The sequence below is a fragment of the Mesitornis unicolor genome, unplaced genomic scaffold (assembly GCF_000695765.1).
Source record: "Mesitornis unicolor isolate BGI_N332 unplaced genomic scaffold, ASM69576v1 scaffold384, whole genome shotgun sequence".
NCBI classification, from domain to species: Eukaryota; Metazoa; Chordata; class Aves; order Mesitornithiformes; family Mesitornithidae; genus Mesitornis; species Mesitornis unicolor.
The window spans coordinates 28914-50721 of NW_010181839.1; the positions used below are offsets into that span (position 1 = coordinate 28914).

General features: G+C 44.3%; 1 protein-coding gene across 1 annotated transcript in view; it reads right to left on the minus strand.

The window, feature by feature from the left end:
* Positions 1-19496, minus strand: part of KTN1 (kinectin 1 (kinesin receptor)) — a gene marked incomplete at its 3' end in the record, with an annotated part of 46142 nt that extends 26646 nt beyond the window's left edge. Inside the window, exons 1-12 of the mRNA XM_010183542.1 lie at positions 18980-19496; positions 17075-17212; positions 14578-14745; positions 12445-12575; positions 10194-10310; positions 7593-7733; positions 5503-5609; positions 4416-4548; positions 3515-3602; positions 3047-3213; positions 2332-2400; positions 444-481 (exon numbers count right to left, since the gene is read on the minus strand). Of these exons, the coding sequence (XP_010181844.1) occupies positions 444-481; positions 2332-2400; positions 3047-3213; positions 3515-3602; positions 4416-4548; positions 5503-5609; positions 7593-7733; positions 10194-10310; positions 12445-12575; positions 14578-14745; positions 17075-17212; positions 18980-19496 (1814 nt within the window). The remainder of the gene's footprint in view (positions 1-443; positions 482-2331; positions 2401-3046; positions 3214-3514; positions 3603-4415; positions 4549-5502; positions 5610-7592; positions 7734-10193; positions 10311-12444; positions 12576-14577; positions 14746-17074; positions 17213-18979) is intronic.
* Positions 19497-21808: the final 2312 nt, after the last annotated feature.

The following is a 21808-nucleotide window of genomic DNA, read 5'->3' on the forward strand; positions in this document are numbered from 1 at the left end:
CTTTTCCAGCGTTTTAAATGTTGTTTGCTTGCCAAAAATTTATGGGGCATTCACTAGCTCTGAAACACAACAACTACCCCAATTCCCAAAGGGAGAAATCTCCTGGCACAGCCACACAGCTCAAGCATTAACGATTCTCATGGTCACGCACATTCCTGCACGCTGTGCTGATCCCTGCACATAGGCAGCAGCAATCAAGAGGAGGAATTGCTTTCTGTGTAGCATATAGAGCCACATACAGACTCCAAACCTGAGGCCAGACATGGAAAGGAAATCCGCAGGAAGCTGTTTCCCAGCTCTCAAATCACAGTGAGAAATTAAAAGCAGAGAGCACCGTTTCCTTCACCAGTCCCTCCCCTTCGCACTGCACGTGCGTGCGGGAAAGGTGGCACGCATCAAAAGCCATTAACACCTCCCAGATACCAGAGGAAATGAATGCTCACACTTTGTGTAGTTCTTCTGCCAGGACTGAAGCTGAGGTCTGCAGAAGGAAAACAAAAACAAAAACATAGCTGAAAATAAAGCAAGCCAAAGAATCATCATCTACAGTGAGCCAGGAACAGTACTTGTAGGATTTGTCCAGTTATTTTAAATTGGCACAGGACACTTCCAACTATCTCCTGGCTAAGGAACATTGAAGGAACACCAGCACATGCTCATTTCCCCTCCCCTTTGGCCTAAGGCAACATGAAGGGGAAAAATGAACCACCTTATTTGCCCTTTACCAGACTCAAACAAGCCACAGAGAACACCACCACTTCTCTCCCAAGGATTAAGTGCCTTATGGGACATTCTGCTGACAAACCAGTTGAATTTAAAAGAAGAAAACCCTGCACAGTGCATCAAGACTTGTGTTAGTAAGAGAAACAGCAGCATAAAATCAGCAGGTGGCACTTTTCTCCCCCTGAACATAGGCAGTTCCTTTGTGGTCACCTACAACAGGGCAGGAGAGACCCATCACACTGGTTATCAAGGACTTGAGGGAACTCTGCAGCCTGTTTCACGCTCGGTTTGGTAGCAGCTGTGGCAGAGCCTCCACATTTATTTGTGCTTCAGATACATGGTTCTCCTTATCCAGCCTTGCCCTTCCCCAAAATCCTGGATGTTGCAGAGTTTGCGCCTATGGAACCAGGCAGTAACTCCTATATTGCCTTATCCAGATCACACCATCGAGAACAGCATCAGAGAAAGAAAAAAAGTCAAAGAGAACAAATAGTTCCAGTCCCAGAGGATCTCCTTACTGACCAAGCCAATCATCAACCCTCATGTCCAGAGCAGCATCCAGTCCAACCTCACTTCCCCAAAGTCCTATTTTCACACCAACTGTCCATGGTGGAAAACAGCCCTGCTATTCCATGGCCAGTAGGGCTACACGGCCAAAGTGGACACCTCCTTCCAACAGCTTCCTAAAAAGTCAAGTTTCCCTAGGGATTTCATTTCAAAGCCCTTTTAAAGGGCTGGGATGAGAGGAGTAGGTCTTGAAGATCCTGTAAATCCAGAGAGCCTCTTCCTTCCCTACGTTTCCCACCCAATGGGTTAAAGCACTTCAAGCAACGCCAGATACCACATTTTCAATCTGATGCTGAATTTAAATCAAAACTACATCAAAAGCATGTCCAGGATTAAAAGAACACAGCACCCAACTGCACAGGAACAGTCTCCTCTTGTGCCCACAGAAGTTACAGCCTTTCTGAGCCAATTTCTGTGACCCAGCTCTACATGGAAGCTGCTTCAGTGACTGAGGTTTTACAGAGTGTTTACAGCAAACGTTTCTCAAAAAACCTAGAAACCGAAATTTCAGAGACTAAAAGAACTGAGAAAGGAATTGTGCAGCTTTGTTGGTTTCTTGGTGCTTTTGTTGGGTGGACACGTTTGGGTTTTTTTTTTCCTCCTCTTGTGCACAGAAACCACCACTGGAACAAACAAACAGCTTTGTATGGGAGCTACCATAAGACATCGCTTCTTAACCTGATACACAAAGGAAAAGCATGATCAGACAGTTCACTGGACTGCCAAAAGACCAAAGAACCACAAGACAGAATTGTACACATGCAAAGCTACAGAAAACAAGCATTGGAAGAGGTATTCTACCCTTTGGTTATAAACGAAAGCCACTACAGGATGAAATAAGTGGATTTTCCCTCTCCCAAAAGGACAGCAGAAGTTTAAGTTTTAAACCAGTTTGAAAAACATTAGAAAAGAGGACAGTAACAAGTCCTTGTTTTCAGTGTTACGCATCTCTCATCCAGCCACAAAAAAAAAAGTAAATCTGACTTTCAATGAAAGTTCACAATTCAAGACTACAAAAGAAAGTCTGAGAACATGCTGTACCTGGGCTGCCATTTGTGAATGAAACTTCTGAAGCTGAGCTTTCAAAGCATCATTCTGCTCTATCAGGTCCTTGTAAGAGAGCACAGAGAGAAAAGCAGGCTGAGATCCGCAGCTAGTCAACGTTTGCTAGGATTAGCTCTTAGCCATGATTACGTTAGTAAAGAACAGTTTAGCATTTACATGTCAGACACTATTCAAAGTCACTGGTTTTCTCCCCACTGAGATGAACCAGTTTGAGTGGAAGCATAAGAACCTGTTCTGTACGAAGAGAAAAATATTCCCTGCCCAACCATATGCCATCTGGTTTCACTGAAGCCCTCCAGAGCTATGTCCACACTGCCTGTCATGACTCGATGCCAGGAGAAGAGAGATCACTCTGGAAGAGCTTACATAAACATCAAAGGTACATGGCTGCTCTTCCAGGGTGTTCCCCAGACCATAGCATCATTTCACAGCCTGAGAAACTGCCTGGGTCAGCACATTTTCCTGACATGCCCAGAGTGCTTCTCAAGCCTGAGACGGTCCCAGACCTCACAGCACCACACGCAAGGTCTCACTTCTTAAGCTGCCAGATGATAAACTGGCATGCAGTTTTCTCATTCTTTATTCAGTGGGAAAGCTTTACTAAAGCAACATTTCAAGGATATTACTGTGTTTCCACAAGCACAAAGCAGGAGGAAAAAACCAAAGGCTTAAGAAACTTGAGCAATATTACCTGCACCTGCATTTGCAGGGAGTCCTCCGCAGTAGCTCTCTTTTGCTCAGCCTCCATCAACTGCAACATCCTCTGCTCCAGCTGCTGTTTTGACACCAGCGTATCAGTAAGTTTACTGTGCAAGCTCTGGATTTCGTTGTCTTTGGCCACAAGCTTATTCTGCACATCTGTAACAGAAACGTCAGGATTTTAATTCAAGGAGCAAATATTTGAATCTGGGGGAAATAATGTTCACTGTAAACAGGGAGGCTGATTAGAAGCCTCATCCCAGCAAGTCAAGGTTCAGCTCTCATCAGCATCCAAACTACCTGGCATCACAACATCCTATTTCCCCAGGGTGCTGAAGCAGGACTGACTTCACCCGAGCTTACTTCAATAATGGCCTTTTTAACAAATGGCAACAACCAAATCGCTACAGTAAACGTTATTTAGGAATTCCGTGTTACATGGGAGTTTTGAGATACATGCCTTGTTGTGCTGCTTCATGTTCTGCTGTTCTTTTCCTGAGATAAGCCTGGATTTCTTCCCATCTTCTCTCTGCATCCTGCTGCTGGACCTTCACATTAAAGAGAGAGTTAATGAAAAGAAGTCCAACTTTTAATTTATTTTTGAAACATTCAGAGTGTGTCTCTTCAGTGCTAGTCCCAAAACATATGGCAATGAAGTAAAATTGTTTCTTGTTTCCATTAGGGCACATCAGAGAGACAGAGTGTCCTGTAATCCTCCTCCTAGAGCAGTTTAGCCTATTAATTTGAAAGGCAAATTGTGAACAGGATTTCATTACAGGCTCTTAACAAGACAGTTTCTCTAATATTGAAGTGCAGGATCTTTGCCCTTGCCAGTTCAGAATTTACACTAGAAGCCAGACTAGCCATGCATCACCCAAATCTGCATTAATAATTAGAGCATGTCTCGACTCTAGGTATCAGTTCTCCACCTGCAAGGGCTAAAAGGCTTGGAGAACTTTGGGTAACTCAGACTTAATTGCAAATATGACAAGTGTCATGGGCTCCGCATTGGCATTCTCACCCACAACACTAAGTTTCTCTTCTGGAATTGTACACTCATAGAAAAGAAAGTTCAACATCACCAGTTAAACTTTATACAGGTATTTACCCTGAAAAGCAAGTTTCACTTCATAGGAAGGTTTGCAATCACTCAAAACCCAGAGCACTGAATAAAAACATTAAATAAGCCCATAGGCTGGCTTAGCCTATCTGAAAATAGATCCTTGCACATATAAAGAAGATAGGGAGATTCAGTGGCCAGGGAAACAGCTAAAGCGCTTCTCACATGCTTCACATCCCACCCAATTCAGCACTTGGCTCAGACAAAGCCTCAGGCGTAACTCAGAGAAAACCCAAGTCACCTTTAGCTGAGCAACTGCCTGCTCTGCGTTCTTCTTCTGGAGCTCTTCTTGCTGCAGCTTACTGCTCTTCTCGCCCAGCTCGTTCATCAGCCTGGCGTAATCCTGCCGCAGTTTGTTCAGTTCAGCTGACTGCCTAAAAATAAAGAGTTTCACAGCTTTTTTCTTTCCCCCCACAAGAAGCATAGGCCATAACAACCGCTACTCAAATATCAACACTAAGTCCTGTATTTGCAGCCAGAGGGCTGCACTGGGTGGGTGGTTTTTCTTCATCCTAAGACAGGGATGAGGGTCAAGCACTCTCGGCCATCAGCACAGCAGCAACAACCCACTGAGTCAGAAACAAAAGGTCAGCAGTAAGCCACAAGCATCAGTGCCTCTAAAATGTTTGCAAGCTGATGAGCATAATATGGACAGGCTTATTAACTAAAGAGGTTCAGCATAAGGTAAGGCCTCACACTGAAATTCACATTCCTTTCCTCTTCCTATAAAGCATTATTGATCTCAGACTTACTCAAGTCTGTTCCTCCTGGACTACTCACTGCACGCATCTCTTGAGACTATACACTGCCTCCTGGCCTTGACTTAGCTATTAACTTACAAAGCGATCTGACACACTCTCTCACGCATTTGTAGAGCCCAAGGCAAGAATTTTAAAAGGCTCCTCTTTGTGTCTAAGCAAATAAAAAGCTTTCTGTTTTCATATTAAGTTTGCCTGAACTAAGAATTTTGAAATAACTAAGGAAAAAATGCTGCTTCATCTTATGAACAGAACACCTAAAATCAGGGTACCCGTGCACTTCTGCACTTTTCTGTTAAAGCTTCAGCACCCACACTCTAAAAGCTCAGGCTTCAGATTGATAAGTGACAGTCATCTGTTTTCAAAGCCTTGGCTCAGTGCAAATACAAACAGCTCCCTCCCCATCCCAGAGTAACTGTGTTCACAGTTTAACCACACATTCAGAGAGTGTTCACAGTTTAACCACAAATTCAAAGACAGCCGAGGAGATGGGAACAAAAGGAGCAGAAACCAGAACAACTCTTCAGGGAAGGCTTAAAAACACACAGTCCCAAGTAGCTGCTCACGTACTTGCTCTCCATTTGATTGGTAGAAGTACTGACAGCATCTCTCAGGATACCGTTTTCCTGCTTCAGGTGGCTTATTTCTGCCTCCATCTGCTCACGGAGCTGCTGGAACTGATGGGGGGGAAAAAAGATTAACTAAGCAGCAACAAAAAACTCAGCAACTTATTACAGTAGATAAGATGTGACATTAGTTTAAATAAATGAAAGTTGGTGGATTTTTTCAGAGAGAAGCAGCTTTACCTCCTTCCTCACGCATCCACTCTGAAATTAAACTGTGCAGCTCAGACTCTTCTGCTTGAATAAATGCACAAATTTCCTTTTATAGCAGTGTATCAACTGTGTATCAGCAATCTCTCTTTTTTAAATAGTACTCAAGTGTTCCTTAGGATACCGATTGCTCAGCTGTGTCATTTCAGATACTTGTCAGTAACTGGGTATCAATATCCTACTTTTCCAAAGCGAAATAAAATAATGCACTGGGAAATAACATTAGAAGTTTACAAAGCCTTTAAACAAAGCAGAAAAAGTATAAAATAACTAACAATACACAGATTATAGCACGAAAACTGCAAGTGGCCGGTCCTCATCTAATATCCCAAAGATTGCAAAATAGATCCTTTACTTAGGTCGCATTTAGGATCCTTTGAGTGCATTTTCAACATGGTCCCAAACCGAGGCAGAGAAAAGCCGTGGTAATCCAAGGTTGTTTCAGAATAGTGCAACCAAACCCAAAAGCCAGGATTCAAAGGCACAAATTGTCTCTGTATGTGCAGACAATAGCACAGGTGGTCTTACAGCCCAGCCTGCTTTGAAAACCCTCCAGCACATACTGCTAGAACGCTTTCTTTCCCTCCCTACCAGTGCCAGTTTGTAGATATGGCTGACACCATTTCTAAAACCCAGCTTCACCAAATGGCTGACTCAATGAGGATTTTGGATATGAAAAAAATCCAAACAAATGTTTGTGTAACAACCACAGCAGGAGACAGCAGTGCCTTGTAGGGCAGATGCCTCCAGTTCGGCACCAACACACGTAAAGCTGCTCCTTGGATGTTTGCTGGGGGGTTCACGTGGTTCCCCCCACCTTTTTTTTTTTTTTGAATGCTAACAGATATACACAATCTCAAAAGAACCAGGGGCACAAACCCCACATAACTGGAAGCCTGGACAGTTAAATCTCAGCTTCTCTGCAATGCTACAGCACATCAGCAGAGGGAGCAGACCCAGAGGACCAGCTCTTCCACACAGCCTTGCTCCAGCCTTGCCCAGACCCTCATTCTTTCCAGCCAGCAGCAAGACCCATCATGCAGTTGTCTGCACAGGTTCAAAGGAAGTTGTCTCTGCTCAGGACAATGTAGTTCTGCTCCAGAACTGCAGAGATGCTACCCTCTGAAGTGCAGAGGCAGGAGACACAGTATTAAAGCTAGAATGTGAAATTTAAGTATCGGGTGTAAGAGGGGCCATTTTTCTTAGAAAACTTTAAGCTCAACTTTTTAATCTGAACAAGCAAACTCTTCTGAGGTCACTCTATTACAATACAACTTAAGCAGAGAGTAGCAAGGGTCTTAAAAAACAAAATGCAAGTGTCAGCCCTTCCAGTACTTTCAGCAAAGCACTCCCCTAGGAAATTCTATTTTTCTGTACTTTATGCCATTTGTCACTCTGTACTATAATTTTAGAAAATTAGATTTATCAGCTGTTAAATGATCGCCAGCATCAGTGGCTCTCAAGTTGAGTATTTCAATTAGATTTTACACTTCAATTGAATAACGTTTCAGCAGACCACCATGAAGGGAAAACAATCAGATAAAGGACTCTCTAGCTAGAGCTGGTCTTTTACACACTACAAAGGTTGCCTATGAGGATACCTTGTCTTTTTTTTTTTTTTTAAAAAGTCAGGAATCTACCATGAAGTTTCCCATCCTCAAGCAGATGGGTTACACCATCAGCTACCAGCACACTGCGCTAAGGGTAACCAGTGAAGCCAATTTCTGCGAGTGAACAAATGCTGCATCCCGGTTAAAGCAACGATCTCTCAGCACTGATCTGCTTGTGCATGAACATCAACTCAAACAGATTTGGCGAAGCACTTACCTTGAGCTTCATCTGCTGAGATTCTTGGTAGCTAACGTGTATTTTGCTCTGGAAAGTGCTGTGCTCCTTTTCTAGCGTGTTGATGCGCTCTCGCATTTTCGCTGTAAGCAAACCGTTTCTCTCCTTTTCTGCAACCAGCTCCTTGGGTGGAAAGGAAAAAGGGAAATAAGTCATCTACTGCTCCTTCCTACAGTCTAAGTGTTTTATGATAACTAAAAATACAGCAAACGTGCAGCAAACCGAAGTCAGCATCAATCTTCAATCAGGGAAATCGCAGTGTTTGACCTGACCAAGCTTCCAGCACCTTTATGAGGATTCAGGATCAGCATAGTTTCACACTTACTAAAAACAGGTCTGACAATTTGAACACTGATATTCTGTTGTCTCAGAAGAGCTAGAGCCTTATTTCTATCAAGTTTGGCCAAATTACACAGTCCTAACAATTAAAGTCACAGATCTCACACGGGGCAGAGCCTAGATTTTCATCCCACATTTACCTGTGTTCTTCCAGTTTGCAAAATTGAACTGTGGCAGAACAACAGAGCATTTCAGAGCAAACGACTGCTTTGTAGCAGGTTGCAAAGTGAAGAGTTTTGCCAGAAGAGATGGGCTATTAGTACCCAGCAACAGCCAGAGAAGCCCAGAATCCCACCAGCACGATGCCATATTGCAGTTTTCAAATGAAAATACACATTGCTATTCAAATTATTCATTTATTAGCCAGTAATTCAACCCAGACACCTGAGAAATCCATACAGCTGCTTCTCTGCAATATAAACACACTTGCTGCAGTAAGCAAAAACATTAAGTGCCCCTTTCAGCAAGCTCCCATAGCAGAATGAGGTATTTGTACCATCTAAGCTTCAGGTGTCTTCAGCGACACAGCACAGCACACAGCTCCTTACACTGCCAGGGCATCCTGACACATCATTTCAGTGCTCTAAACTATTAGTCTGAATACCCTTCATTTCCTCAGAGTAATTATACCTTTCTTCCACGTTTTAATTTAAATAAAAGCTATTCTGTCTTTTAGATCCAGCTTCCTTGCTTCAGGAGGCTGCTCCCCTGAATGCATTAAGTGACACAAGATCCCGAGCCCACGCTCACGGAGGTATTTAGGAACTTGAGTCTCAAACGTTTTAAGTCACTTCTGCAAATACAGTGTAAACAGCTTGAAAAAGAAGTGCACCAGGACACGTTGCAACTTCCTGCTACCCCTCCACCAACTGCAGCACCCCTCAGCAGCCCCCCCTGCCCCACCAAGGCAGTGACAGAGGTCCTGGGCAGATTAACTTTCATCTGGCTCATGTTTTGCCAAATACCTCCAAGGTCAGGCACCTCTTGCTGTCATTTATACTCTCCTGTTGTTATCTTTATCAACACCCCTGCAGGATCATCTCTGCACCCTGAAGTCCCTCATAGCTTTTGGCAATGTTTTCAGAGAAACACATGAATTAGAATATAGAGCTTTTTGTCGGTCAAGCTGAGCTTTCCCCCTTGTTTATCCTGATACTTCAGCACTGCAGCAACTTTGCTCTTACCCATTTTCTCCCAGCTCCTAGGAATGCCCGTTTATTTCTCCTTCTCCCTTCCCTCCCCCAGTCCAGACAGCAACAACCCCTGAAGACTCCTACCTCTCTGCAGCTCCCACCTTGCCTTCACAACCACCACTCTGCAGGTGTTTTTTCCCCAACCACATCAGCCTCCCCCACACCAGGCTCCTTCATACATCTCCTCTGCTTCATCAGCAACACCTCCTCCCTTTTATTTGAAACTCTCTTCCCCCTCAAAGCAGATCACAAGTCCTTTCTCCCTACAATTACGTATTGACTACCCCAAATATTCACCTACCTGTAACCTGCCAGAGCTCCCACAATACCCAACTCCCTTCTTCCCCTCTCATCTGCCAAGGCTCTCAACTCCCCTGCCCTCTGGCCACTCTGCTCCCATCTCTGGCCACTCAGCTTTCTGGCCCCTGAAGCAGACAAAACATAAGAACCCTCCCCCAAAAAGCCTTCAATTCACTCCATAACTACTTTCCTCTGAAACCATCATTAAAAAGAAAAGTCAAGTTTCATAAACCAGTCTTGACAGTGGCGCATCAGTATCCCAGCAAGTGTAAAGCAACCAGAGCTGCAACTCAAGGGGCTAAGCAGGCAGTCCACACTTTCTGTAGCTTCCTTCGTGAGGAAAACTGATGACTGTTGTGCCAAGAAGCACACAAGCATGTAAATATGGACCAGATTAAAATTCTGATGCAGAAAAGCTGTTTCATATTTGCATCCACAAAACCATATTATAACTCAAGAAGGAAGCGTCTTTAGAGCAACCTTTTGATAAGAAAAATAGTCTCAGCATATAAGTTTCAGTAAGTGAACTCTCTGGAAAAACTACCAGAGGATAACTCTGCATAAATGCATTAATACCATCATAAAACTAAACAGTGTCTTGGTAAGCTTTCTCAATATAAAAAAAAATAATTAAAAATCAGTCTTTCAATTTATACTAACCCGAGTAAACCAGCATTTGCTGCCTGCTAGTGCTACAAGCCTCCACTCCTCTCCGATGGCTCTCTACATGCAAAAACCTCTCCATATTTACCTGGGTTAGCTGCTTGCACTGCTCCTTTGCAGCAGCCGCCTCCTCCTTCATCGCAGCGAGCATCTTCTCTTTGTCTTGTAGCTGATGTACAGCCGCAGCCGTCTCAGCCTTGCTGGCCTGCAGAAGTACATCAAAACGTTCATACGTGCCACAAGTGCCTGCAGAGCACGCTGGCAGGCAGCAAAGCAAACCTGAGGGGAAGAAACACCCCCTCCTGCCCCCCAATCGCCCGTCTGCACGGTGTGCATGGCACCACCAGTACCAATTCTGCTGCTAATGGAGCCTGCAGCGCCAATTTCATTAGACACGGAAATACATTTTCAAAGCAATTAAGAGAATAAATGGGCTCTTAAAGTGCTTCTGGGTTGGAAGAAAGCCACTGTGGTGGCACTGGGGACGGGGGTGGCGGTGGGGAAAAAAAAGCACAGCCACTAAGAGAAATAAAGGGAAAAGATGCAGAGATGCTGAATCATTCAATAATTGAGGTTGGACAGAATTTCCAAGATCACTTGGTCCAGCCAATGCTCAAAGCAGGTACAACCCAACAAAATTCATCTCTTGAAATATCTCACTACAGAGGGAGAAAGGGAACACTGATCTGGTCTCTCCTTCCGCTTCAGAGAGCCTCCACTTGACATAATTACATTTCTGCTGGCACAGTGACACACAAAGTTTCAGAGAAACTACAGGGACCAGAACTGGAGCAAGGATCCCCACAGTCCCACCACTTGTATCCTGGTCCTAAAACACAAGAAACAACTGTGGCAACAGGCAAACCTTCTAAAATCTACAGACTTCACCCAATGAAGCCTGTTAACTGAAGCAGCAAAAAAGAGCATCGGTTCCCTAAACCCACACCGAATTTGTCTGTAAATTCTCCTTTAATGGCATCGTACTGCACACAAACACAAAACACACTGACAAAGTCTTGTGTGAGCTACAGATGGAAATGTGAATATTTTCCTATCTACAGAAACCTACATTTTCTGGTTATATACAAACCCAGGAACCCATTTTGATCCTAGAGATTTACCTTTAACACAAACTCTTCCTTACAAAGAAAGGAACCAACACAAAACCAACACAAAAACCCAAACAACAACAAATACAGCAAGCAAGCTGACCGATTTTCTGAATAAAGCAGGGAATACTGCTGCAAGTGTCCCACTACAGGGTTTTCAGTCAAGCACTAAAACAAGGGCCCAGAGAGACTGCAAAGTCTCTGTCCCTGGAGGTCTTCAAGACCCAGCTGGACAAATCCCTAAGCAACCTGCTCCAAATTCAAACACTGACCCTGTTTTGTGCAGGCAGTTTCAACTGCATGAGCTCCTCAAGTCCCTTCCAGCCCAAATTTTGTGTTATGATACCATACTGCGTTAATCGAGCTGACACATACCCAGTTCTGCATTTCTGTTCTGGTACTGTATCTACAGAAGGACGCAGAATTGCAGGACTTCGAGTGTTACAAACACGACGTTACAAGCACGAAGTGACAACTGTAATGAGTCATGGGAGGGTGGAGCAGATATTTGTAAGATACTGGTGGTCACCATTCTCCTTGGTCTCAATATAAAAATTCAAAGAGAACTGCCAAGCACTGGCACAGGTTGCCCAGAGGGGCTGAGCAGTCTCAGACCCCAGAGGTTTAAAGCCAGATAAAGCCCTGAGCACCTTGGGCTGACCTCTGAGCTGGCCCTGCTTTGAGCAGGAGGTAGGACCACAGACCCTCTGAGGTACCTTTCAAATTTGAATTGTCCTACAACCCCATGAAAAATACCTAAAGAAGTCAGCCAACCAGAATGTAGGCACTTAAAAGATGGAGAGAGACACAAAACACAGAGCTAGCTGGCTGAGTGCACAGCCACAGCAGCTCTTCCTTAATTTCCATTATAGCTGATCCTATTTACACATTTGCAAAAGATCTCTCCTGAAAGGCACCAGAGAGCCTTTCCCCGTGCCAACACACACAGAGCAGCTGCAGCCCCACGTTGGATACTTTATTCTCCATGGTTATGTCTGCTCTTTACGAGCGGTCCAAAGCCGGCAGCCCGTCTCGCCAGCCCATGGGATGGCAGATGGCAGCGCACAGACACCGACAACTGCTTTCTGCATGCAAAGCAACCACGGACCAGCTGGAAAAAGTCTTCCAAAGACAGAATGCAGAGATCATTGATAGAGCTAATTTGACAGCATGTCTTCCCACTTCGGCTTATTTAATAGTCTTCTCTCCCCGCCACCCATGGTCATTCACCTTTTGCATGATGTCGTGAATTGCACCCGATTTTTCCTTTAACACTTCCACTATGCAACGGGCCTCCTCCTCAGTGAAGATCATGTTCTTCATGGCCATGACAAAGTCTTTAAATTTTACTTCAGCGTTCTCTGCAACACAGAAGGGAGGATAGATTTACTTTGGACTCCGTACAGAATTATTTCTTTTGCCTCAAAACAGCATGTGATGGGGCATCATTACGCATTATATTTAATTTCAGCCTGAAACGCCAAGAAGTAAGAGGTCACGAACATTCAGCAAAAACAACATATCTCCGATTTAAATCCGATAACAATCTGCCAGCTGACAGCTTTGGGAAAAGAATCCCCGCACTCTGTTTGTACAGTTGGTAACATTTATAGCGCTGCTAGCAAGAAGACAAAGCATAACACACACTTTTTTTGGGGGGGTGGAAAAATAGCATTAATGTGAATACTTGAAGAGCCCTTTCTAGTGTATTATGACAGTAATTTAAACTGAGCTCTCAATTTAAAGGACAGCCTGGCTCCACAAGCAGTATACAAGTGACAAGGTAGCAAATTAACTCACACATTTCTGATTACAATACAGCGAAACCAGAAAAATATTCCATCAGTCTAACTTTGGAAATGAACTGCTGCAGTTCAGCAGCAGGAAGATAAATCAGTAAGTGCTTCAAAAGACCCAAACAAGGAAACACAACCCAACTGAGCAGGAGTTTTACAGGAACAAAAGCAACATTTGTTCACAAAAAAGGAGGCTGCACGTACATAGGTCATTAGGTGGCCCCCTAACTTCAGTAAATGGAAGCACAAGGCAGGCACCCACCATCTGTGTCAAATATTCACCAATGCACTAAAGTACATCGAGGGACTGGAAGGAATGGGAAGGAAAAGAAGGAAAAGTTTAAGAGCAATGCTTGGTTCAGAAAGTGTCCCACAGATCGTGAAGAAGGGTCCAGTTTTCCCAGCATCTGTACTAAGTGTGCCACAGAAACCAAGCCACACAAAAACAAATCTCTCCAGAATCTGATAAAATAAATGAAGGACCAAAAAAAAAAAAGTGCTGGTGATACTAAAACTCTAAGAAAAATTACCCAGCCTAAAACCAAATTGCTGAATAAAAGTTCAGGGAAACAGTGAGAGGAAGCACTGAGAAATTCTACCACGCACTCTCCTAGTCCTAAATCTAACTTACTCTTGGCCACAGACTTCAGCTCACATCACTGTTGCCTTGACATCATCAGTGATGCTGTCACCAGGAATATGCCAAAATCCTGAGACCAAAGTCTGGTTAACCAGGAGTCTACAGCAGCCTGACTGGGACCAGCCTGAGCCCTGGGCTCCCTGAAGACAGGAAGACCTTGCCCTTGCACCCAAGAAGCTTACAGTTAGAATAGGGTAAGATTTCTATATTGGGAGGGCAAATCCCAGCTGACACAGGAGAATTAGGAGCTCCTATAGAAGGTTACAGCTTGCAAAGGAAATGAGAAGGGACGGGTGCATGTGAGAGGCTCTGATGCTGCAGGGCAGTGCTATGCAGCCACTGAGCTAGAAGCACACCTCAGGCAAGCGGGAATGCAACCTAGGTACCACGAGTTGTTGCCAGGAAGCTTTCAAGTGAGCATTTTAGAAGATAAATCTAAAAAAAAAGAAAAAAAGAGGTTTCTAAGAGTGACCAGGAAACAATGTTGGAAATTCAGCCCTATGCACAAGCCTGAGCAGGGAGTCACTGCTCGACGAACAGACCTAGAGCTGTGCTCCCACTCTCAAGTGAACTCTAACAGCCCTTGCTGAGAGCTCCCGAGTCCAGCACTGTTAGCAGTACTTCTTCTACTGTAGAAGTAGCTCACACGCCATCTGTGTGGTCTGCGATCACCCATTTGCTCACTGGGAGGACAAAAAAGCCTAGAGTCAGCGTGAAAGGGATTCAGATAGCGCAAAGCAGTGCCAAAGAGAGGGGAGAAACAAGCACACACAAGAACCAACAGTGTCCTGCAGCCACAAGTGTGTTCCTCAAATCACTTCTTCCTAACAAATAAGAGAGGACCCCCCTCCCCAAGCACACAGCATGCTTTCCCTGTTCAGATTTGCAGACACACTACGCCAGAGATTTTTTTTACTGGTTTCTTACCTTTATCAGTTTCATTCTTTAGCTTCTTGACACCGCTCTTCTGGATCCCCTCATTCCCGTTTTGTTTGGCCACTTCAACCGCTTCTCGCTTTTCCAAAGTGCCTGTGTCAGAATTATCCATCAAAGGAATATAAGTAGTAGGTTGAATAAGAGGTTCATCCACCAAAACTGTAATCAGAAGCCCACAGGACGGGTTAAAGCTTTGTAATAATTAACATCAACGTTTCTAGAAAAGGTACATAACATATAAGAGAGCTGGATTGAAGCATCTCTAACCTGAACAGTTATATTCTCTATTTCTATTATCCTTCACACCTTAACTCATTAAAGCTCTTCAGGCAAGTTCATTAAGTAAAGGTCTCTAATGCACAGTAATTTAATAGCTTCAATTAAATTTCTGTTTCCAAAGCTGCCTTGCAGTATTTTAACAAGTAGCAGAGAAGAAGCTTTAGATTTTGACTTTCATTTCACTCTGATGAGAGTTGCACATAGCATCAATGGGACTGGTTTACTCGTGGCTGCATATGAAATCATTCAGCATCCCTGAAGTCTGAGTATAGTAAAGTCGTTTGCCCCTATTTTCTTAAAAGCTGGTACCTTCCTGTCAGCATTTTCACCCAGATTACATCACCGGGGAACCAAACCACTCGGGCAGAGTGTGTGCTAGGGACAGCAATTGAGCTTATTTCACATGCAGCCTCAACTGCACTTAATGAAGATATCTCGTCTGTCAGAGCAGGCTTTAAGCATCATTAATATTCAGAGAGGTACCCAGAGGTGCTGACCGACCTCGGGTCTCCATTCACACAGCACTGAATAAATGTGGTGAGGAATTCCTCTGCCCAAAAAGCTTCTCAGGCTGTGCTGCCAAGACAAAAGCAGAGGAGGAAGAGTAACAGACCGCAACAGATACGGCCAGCAACAGAGCTGGACTTGCTGCATGCCCAGCACCTGAGCTGCTGATCCACACTGCCCAAAATGAGACATTGTGCAGAACCACGCCGCAGCAGGAAAGCTTACTGAGCCAGCCAGCCCCGACTGAAGGGCTGATGGACAGCAGATGCCATGTGGCACACCAGAGAGGAGGAGCTGGGTGGGATGCAAGGTTTCAGCATCACTGCAAGATAAACATGTATTCCTGGCTGCCAGAAAGCTGGGTAGGAAACACTTTTGTATTCTGGCTGCTGTTAAGGTGCAAAATAGGCTTATGGACCTTTTGTGTCACCTGGCAGTATCTTCACTTAAGCAACCTGCAAACACACCACAAGCTCAGAAGCAAAGAGAGCTCTCCTCTAGCAGAAATATCCACCACTCAACTCAGTTACCATCCTCACCTTTTCCCTTCCTCTCCTTATTAAACTTCCCTGCTTCATTTTATTCCCTTCCTTTCAAAATCTATTTAATATCAGCCAGACATTTCTCAGTGACTAACATCTGAAATCCCCATAGTGCTGTCTTGGCTAATCCAGGTGCCCACCACAGCTCATTTTTGCTCTGTCATTTTGGAGAGGTGGCTTTGAAAGAGAACAGCTTGCATTCAAATAATGTATGAGCTATTCCTGTGTAGTGCTGACAGCTTTGCTTTAATGCTGGCTGAGCTGGCATGAACACTTATTTGAGCATTATCCACATATAGACAAGTTTGTTGTCCATAAAGTGGTCCCTCAAGAAAGGGCAAAGGATGCATCAAGGAAATATTTCAAATAGTTTCAAAGCTTTCAGTTGTTATAACATACAGGAACCATATATAATTTGGGAACCCCAACCCTGGTCTGACCAGGCCCCATGACTGATCTGGACCCTGAGGTCTGTGACCAACGTTGTCCACTCCAGGAGCAGTCCACCAGCCACCAACTTCCTCACAGCTGTCCCAGTGAAGAAGAGTTTTGAGAAGCTAACAAGGTAGCATCACAGAACTTCATGGTCACGCTCTTCAGCACAACAGCACTCATTGTGAGAAAAACACAGAGGCAGACCGAGCCAAGAGGAGACAAGAAACAGCATCTTGGCAGAGAACGAGGGATGATGAACAGTAAAGGCCTTGAGAGCAAAGATGAGCAGTGACTGTTGGAGCAACAGCCAGATAACAAAAGGACAATAAAAGAGGAATGTGGTCAAAGCAACCTGCTAAAAAAACCACAGTCTTGTCTGGGGCAGATGACTGCAGCAGTTCCAGACGTGCCTTGCTCAGAGCAACTTAGGGGCTGCTCAGCTTATACTCTAAGTCAATGCTTCACTACTCAAACCAAGTGTGGATGTTTGGATCCAAAGAGCTCAGAAGGTTCACAGCATCATCCCATGGTCAGTGGTACCAGATGTTCATAAAATAAAACAACACCTCAAGCTGAACAATCTTCCCTACCTGGAATTCCTGCTTTTTCCAAATTAAGAGCTACTCTTCTAAGAATTTCTTTTCAAAGGAAGAGAAACTGAAGTATAGATGGCAAAAAGGTTTAACAGTTCAGTTTATCTGACCTAAGTCACAGTCTATACTCACCATTATCAACTTTCTGCTTCTTTGCAGAGACTTTCTTCTTTCCAGATACGTTTTCTTGCTTTATCTCCTGGTGGAGCAGGACAGGGTCTTGCTTTTTGGCAGGAGATACAACAGAATCAGTCTTAGTATCTTGATCATCTGTAACAGACAATGAAGACAATATGCTCTTCTGTATATTCTCATCAGCACTTTTAAAGCAGTAAATCTGTAGTAACCACTGAAGTCCACTCCCAGAAAAGAGAAACCCATGTATTTTAAATCAGAATGCAAAGTTATCCATACACACACACACACTCTCAAACACATACACTTCCCGTATCAGATGAGACCCCAAAGCTAGAGAAAGGTATAGCAGAGTCAAGAGCTACAGAACCTAGTGTTTGGACAGACAGGAATCTTCTCTGCAAGCAGAACACACAGCAACACAAGTACCAGTTTAACAAATCCAATGCAGGTTTAACTGCAGCAGAGCAGACCGCACGTGTTACCCGTGGTAGTTTCTCATTTGCAAGTAGTCCTTTATTTCCCCCTCTACAAACCTTTCTGGGGATTTTAAACACACACCCCCAACAGCTACTGGGACTGTGAGAAGCAGAAAACAAGTGTGTCACGTTAGGAAACTGTTCTTTTCAAAAGAATTTGTTATCTTTTCAGCCAGCCTGTGCTATGTTATATTCCTGTCAGAGCCGACACACACAACAGCAGGTTACGGTGTTAGCTCCTGTAATCATCTACAAACCTTTCTGGGGATTTTAAACACACACCCCCAACAGCTACTGGGACTGTGAGAAGCAGAAAACAAGTGTGTCACGTTAGGAAACTGTTCTTTTCAAAAGAATTTGTTATCTTTTCAGCCAGCCTGTGCTATGTTATATTCCTGTCAGAGCCGACACACACAACAGCAGGTTACGGTGTTAGCTCCTGTAATCAAGGATAACAGTTAGTTGTGGCTGCCCTCAGAACAGTGCTTGCAGACCACATTTTAACCACGCCACAGAGATTTTCAGAGAACACCCACAAACAAGATTTGATGCTTTTTTTGTTGGTTGTGGGTGGGTCTTTTTTCTCCCTTTTTTCAGAAAAAAATCCACCACATCAAGCAGCAATCTCATTCTTTCTCCTCACTCCCTGTAGCAAACCTGCATCTCAAAATGGTGACCTGCCAATATCTCGGTTTTCACCTACTTCCAAAACTGGCTATTTTTATTCTTTAACTTCGATCCATAGACAACCACACTGAGAGACATCAACTTCTGCTGAGGATATGACCAAGACAGCCACAGGATACTCTGACTGCAATTTTTGGTCTGTTCTAGGTTGGATGTTTCAGTTACAAGGGCTGGACCAGCTTCCTTTCAGCATCATTTCCATTCCAGTACAGAGGTGCAGCAGGGGGGAAGCAGCTGTAAGTGCTTTTTTCCATGAATCAGCCACCAAACACCTCTTTGCACATTAAGCCTGCACTTAAACAGTGATTTATTTTGCATGCTCTGCTCTGAAGTTTCCCTAGATGCCCTTCCTTATCACAGCGACCACTCTTAAGACTCCACTTTCTCATACCTTGACATCAGAATGCACACAGTAAACATCTTTTAAGTAATCAAAATTTTGACAGCTCGAGAGCAAAGTAGCCAAACCAAAGAGCAAAGCAGTGATACAAGCTACTCCATCTCCCTCAACAGTCTTTAGTAGGAGAAAGCAAGGACAGGAGGAAGAAAACCAGAGCACTGCTGCCAGGTGAAAAGAGGGAGAAAAAAGCAATAGCTCGTAAAAAGGAAAAGGTTAGAAGTGAGCTTTGCCCCGTAGAGATCAGGCAGAACAGTAGTGAAAGACACTCTGTGGCCTTGCAAAAAGCAGAACACAGTTTTGGCGTTCTGTGCAAGAAGCATATGCAACAGCAGATACCCATTCCATTTTTCTGCTTCTTCTGCCCAGGCTTCTTCTTAGATGCTGCTGATTCAGGTGGTGGACTGGGCTGTTTTGTAACAGGGACTGGTTCTACTTTCTTGCCTGAAGACTTGGATCCCTCCGACTCCTTAGAAACATGGTCATCCTGGACGGGCTTATGTTTCTTCTTCTTCCGCTCTCTAACGCCAGCTGATGCTTCAGTCACGCTCAGGGGAACGGGAGCGATGTGCTCTTCATCTGTACTCAGCGCATCGGAGAGCTTAAAGTCCCGAGGAGTACTTTCAGAGTCAGACTCGTGGATGTTCCCATTCTGAGCTTCTTTCTTCTTGTTCTTCTTCTTCTCTGTTCTCTTTTTATCAGTCTTGGTAGGCGGAAACTTTAGGTCCCTTTTCTGTTTCGCAAGGACTTCGTCATATAAGGTTTCTTTCATGAAAAGCCAGAAGAAGAGGAAGATGACCGTAATGACCACGCAAGGAATGAGGACGATGAAGTAGGTGGACTCGTAGAACTCCATTGTGCTTTCTCGTAGCTATATTTTTAAAAAACCTATAGGGAAAAAGAGAAAAACAATTAGGTTTTGAACAGCTTTTCCTTAACAGTATTTCCCCCACCAATTAAGAGAATAAAAGCAGCTTTGTCATTGATTTAGAAAAGTCTTAAAATAACCTTTAATAAAAGTAAAGCAACTTCTGGAATCATTTACCATTTGCTTCAGAGTTGTTACCCTGCATAGCAGGAACCACAGTCTGCAGGACTGCTGATCCTGGAAGCCAGCAGCTCTCCTCTTCCCTTACCTTTCCTCACCTACTTCATTTTCCCTTCAAGTGAGTTTCATAAAGTTAAAGCTTTTGATGTCAGAAGTACGCGAGATGGCACTTTCAGAGGCTGTGAAACAAGGACCAGTACGTGCAAAGCAACAGGGGGTTTTTGTGGTTGCTTTGCTTTTGTCTGGGGGGCTGTTTCCACCCCCCCAATCCTCCCTATAGATCAAACATAATGAATCAAGATTTTTATCTTGGCAATGGGAGTTAAATTCCAACTTCCTTTTCTTCCCAGATTTATGATGGCTTCAGAAGTTGAATGAGGGCAAGAAGGGTAAGAGCCCTAAATCCTAGTCAAAGAATCAGTGTCTAAAACCCAGCTTTAGACTCAGGAAAACTCCACACATTTCTAGGAAAACAGAAAGATGTTACTTATGTTGCACATGTAACAGCACAGACCTTCCAGGGCACCAACAAACCAGAGGACTCCAAGAGAATTCTCAGAAAACCCCACTGATGCCCCATGCAGAAGTACTGCCAACACAAGACAAGGTCCCCAGAAACACTTGAGGAATCTTGTACCGCTTGTGACTGCAGGCACTGGCACACATCAGTCTGCGCCTCTGCTTCCCCACCACCAAGCTGAGATGAGAGCTTCACATGGACTTAGACATAAGTGAGATGACTCCAGAAATGCAGGGGGAACTGCCCCATCCCTGAAAGAAATATTGCTTGGAGTATTCCCACTGCCGCTTAGGGAAAAGAAAAATATACAGGTAGATGTGCCTACTGAGGGCGCAGGGAATAAAGTCCCTGTAGAAGCTGCATGGTGCAGGGAGAGGACAGGTTCTCCTTGCTTCTGGGTACACAGGATATCACTTTTTAAATACCTGACAGCCCTACATGTCAGGTTGTTTTACCTCAACTCCTGGCTGTGCTGGAAAGCTGCTACCATGAACTGCTTTGCCATCCAGCCACATGGGCCAGGGCATGGTTTGGAGCCTGGCTCTAGATCGAGAGGGAAGAGTTTTTCTATCAAGTGGTTTCTGCACAGAGAGGAGTTACTGTGATAATATATTTGTACAGTGCATTGAACAGCACAGAAAGCCAGGAATGGGAACTCTAATTTGGCTGTTAAGTTATCCAAATAGAAGACTAACATTTCAATACACTAATTATTCATCAGTTGTCTTAACGTTAGGTCTCCTCCCAGTTTGTATTTATTTTCTGCGTGCACACAGCTCACTGAAAAGGCTCGAGTCTAAAATTACATCGAGCACAGAAAGCTTCAGAAAGGCTGAGAGGGATGGGAGGAATAGCTTGTCTTTCGGGGAGAAAAAGCACAGATGCTCAAAACTAAGCTGGAGCTTTCAAAACGATTAGTAACAGCTACTTGATAAAACCAGCTTCCTGCACTAAAAGATCTAATATTAGTCATCTCTTGAAGGAAGCAGATCTTGAAAGTCTGTCTCGGCCATAATTGTAACAGCTAGTCCAAGCAGGGAATATGCACTGGACAAGATGAGCTCTGATCTCAGAGCTGGCCGAGCACCATGAGCTCTGCCCAAGCCTCCGTCCACTGCCCTGCTCTCCCCTCCCTGCCCTTAGCTCAACTCCTGCAACAGCATCATTTGCACCCTATACCAGATCATCAGCGCTGCAATGAATTTCATATGAAGGTTGGAAGAGACCCCTAAGTTCATGAAATCCAACCATCAAGCCTACAGCGCCCGGTATTCCCAGGCGCTCTCCCATCCAAGTACCAACCGGGTCCAACCCTGCTTAGCTTCCAAGATCAGAGACTGGGGCTGCTCAGGGCGGTATGGCCATAAATGTTCAGAGCCTCGCAGAGCTCCAATGCTGCTCCTGTCCTCCTCTCGCCCGTCGCATTCAAGTGGAGCGTGAGCTAAACAAGTGTTTCCACCCCAAACACTCATCAGAGCCTCGCAGTTGTGAGCTCCAAAGTCCTCTGGTGAATTTCACATATACAAATCCAGCTTTTCGCATGGAAACAGGGTTCAAAAAGGGGAAAAAAGTAGTAAAAGCCTCAGGATGAGGCCTCAGA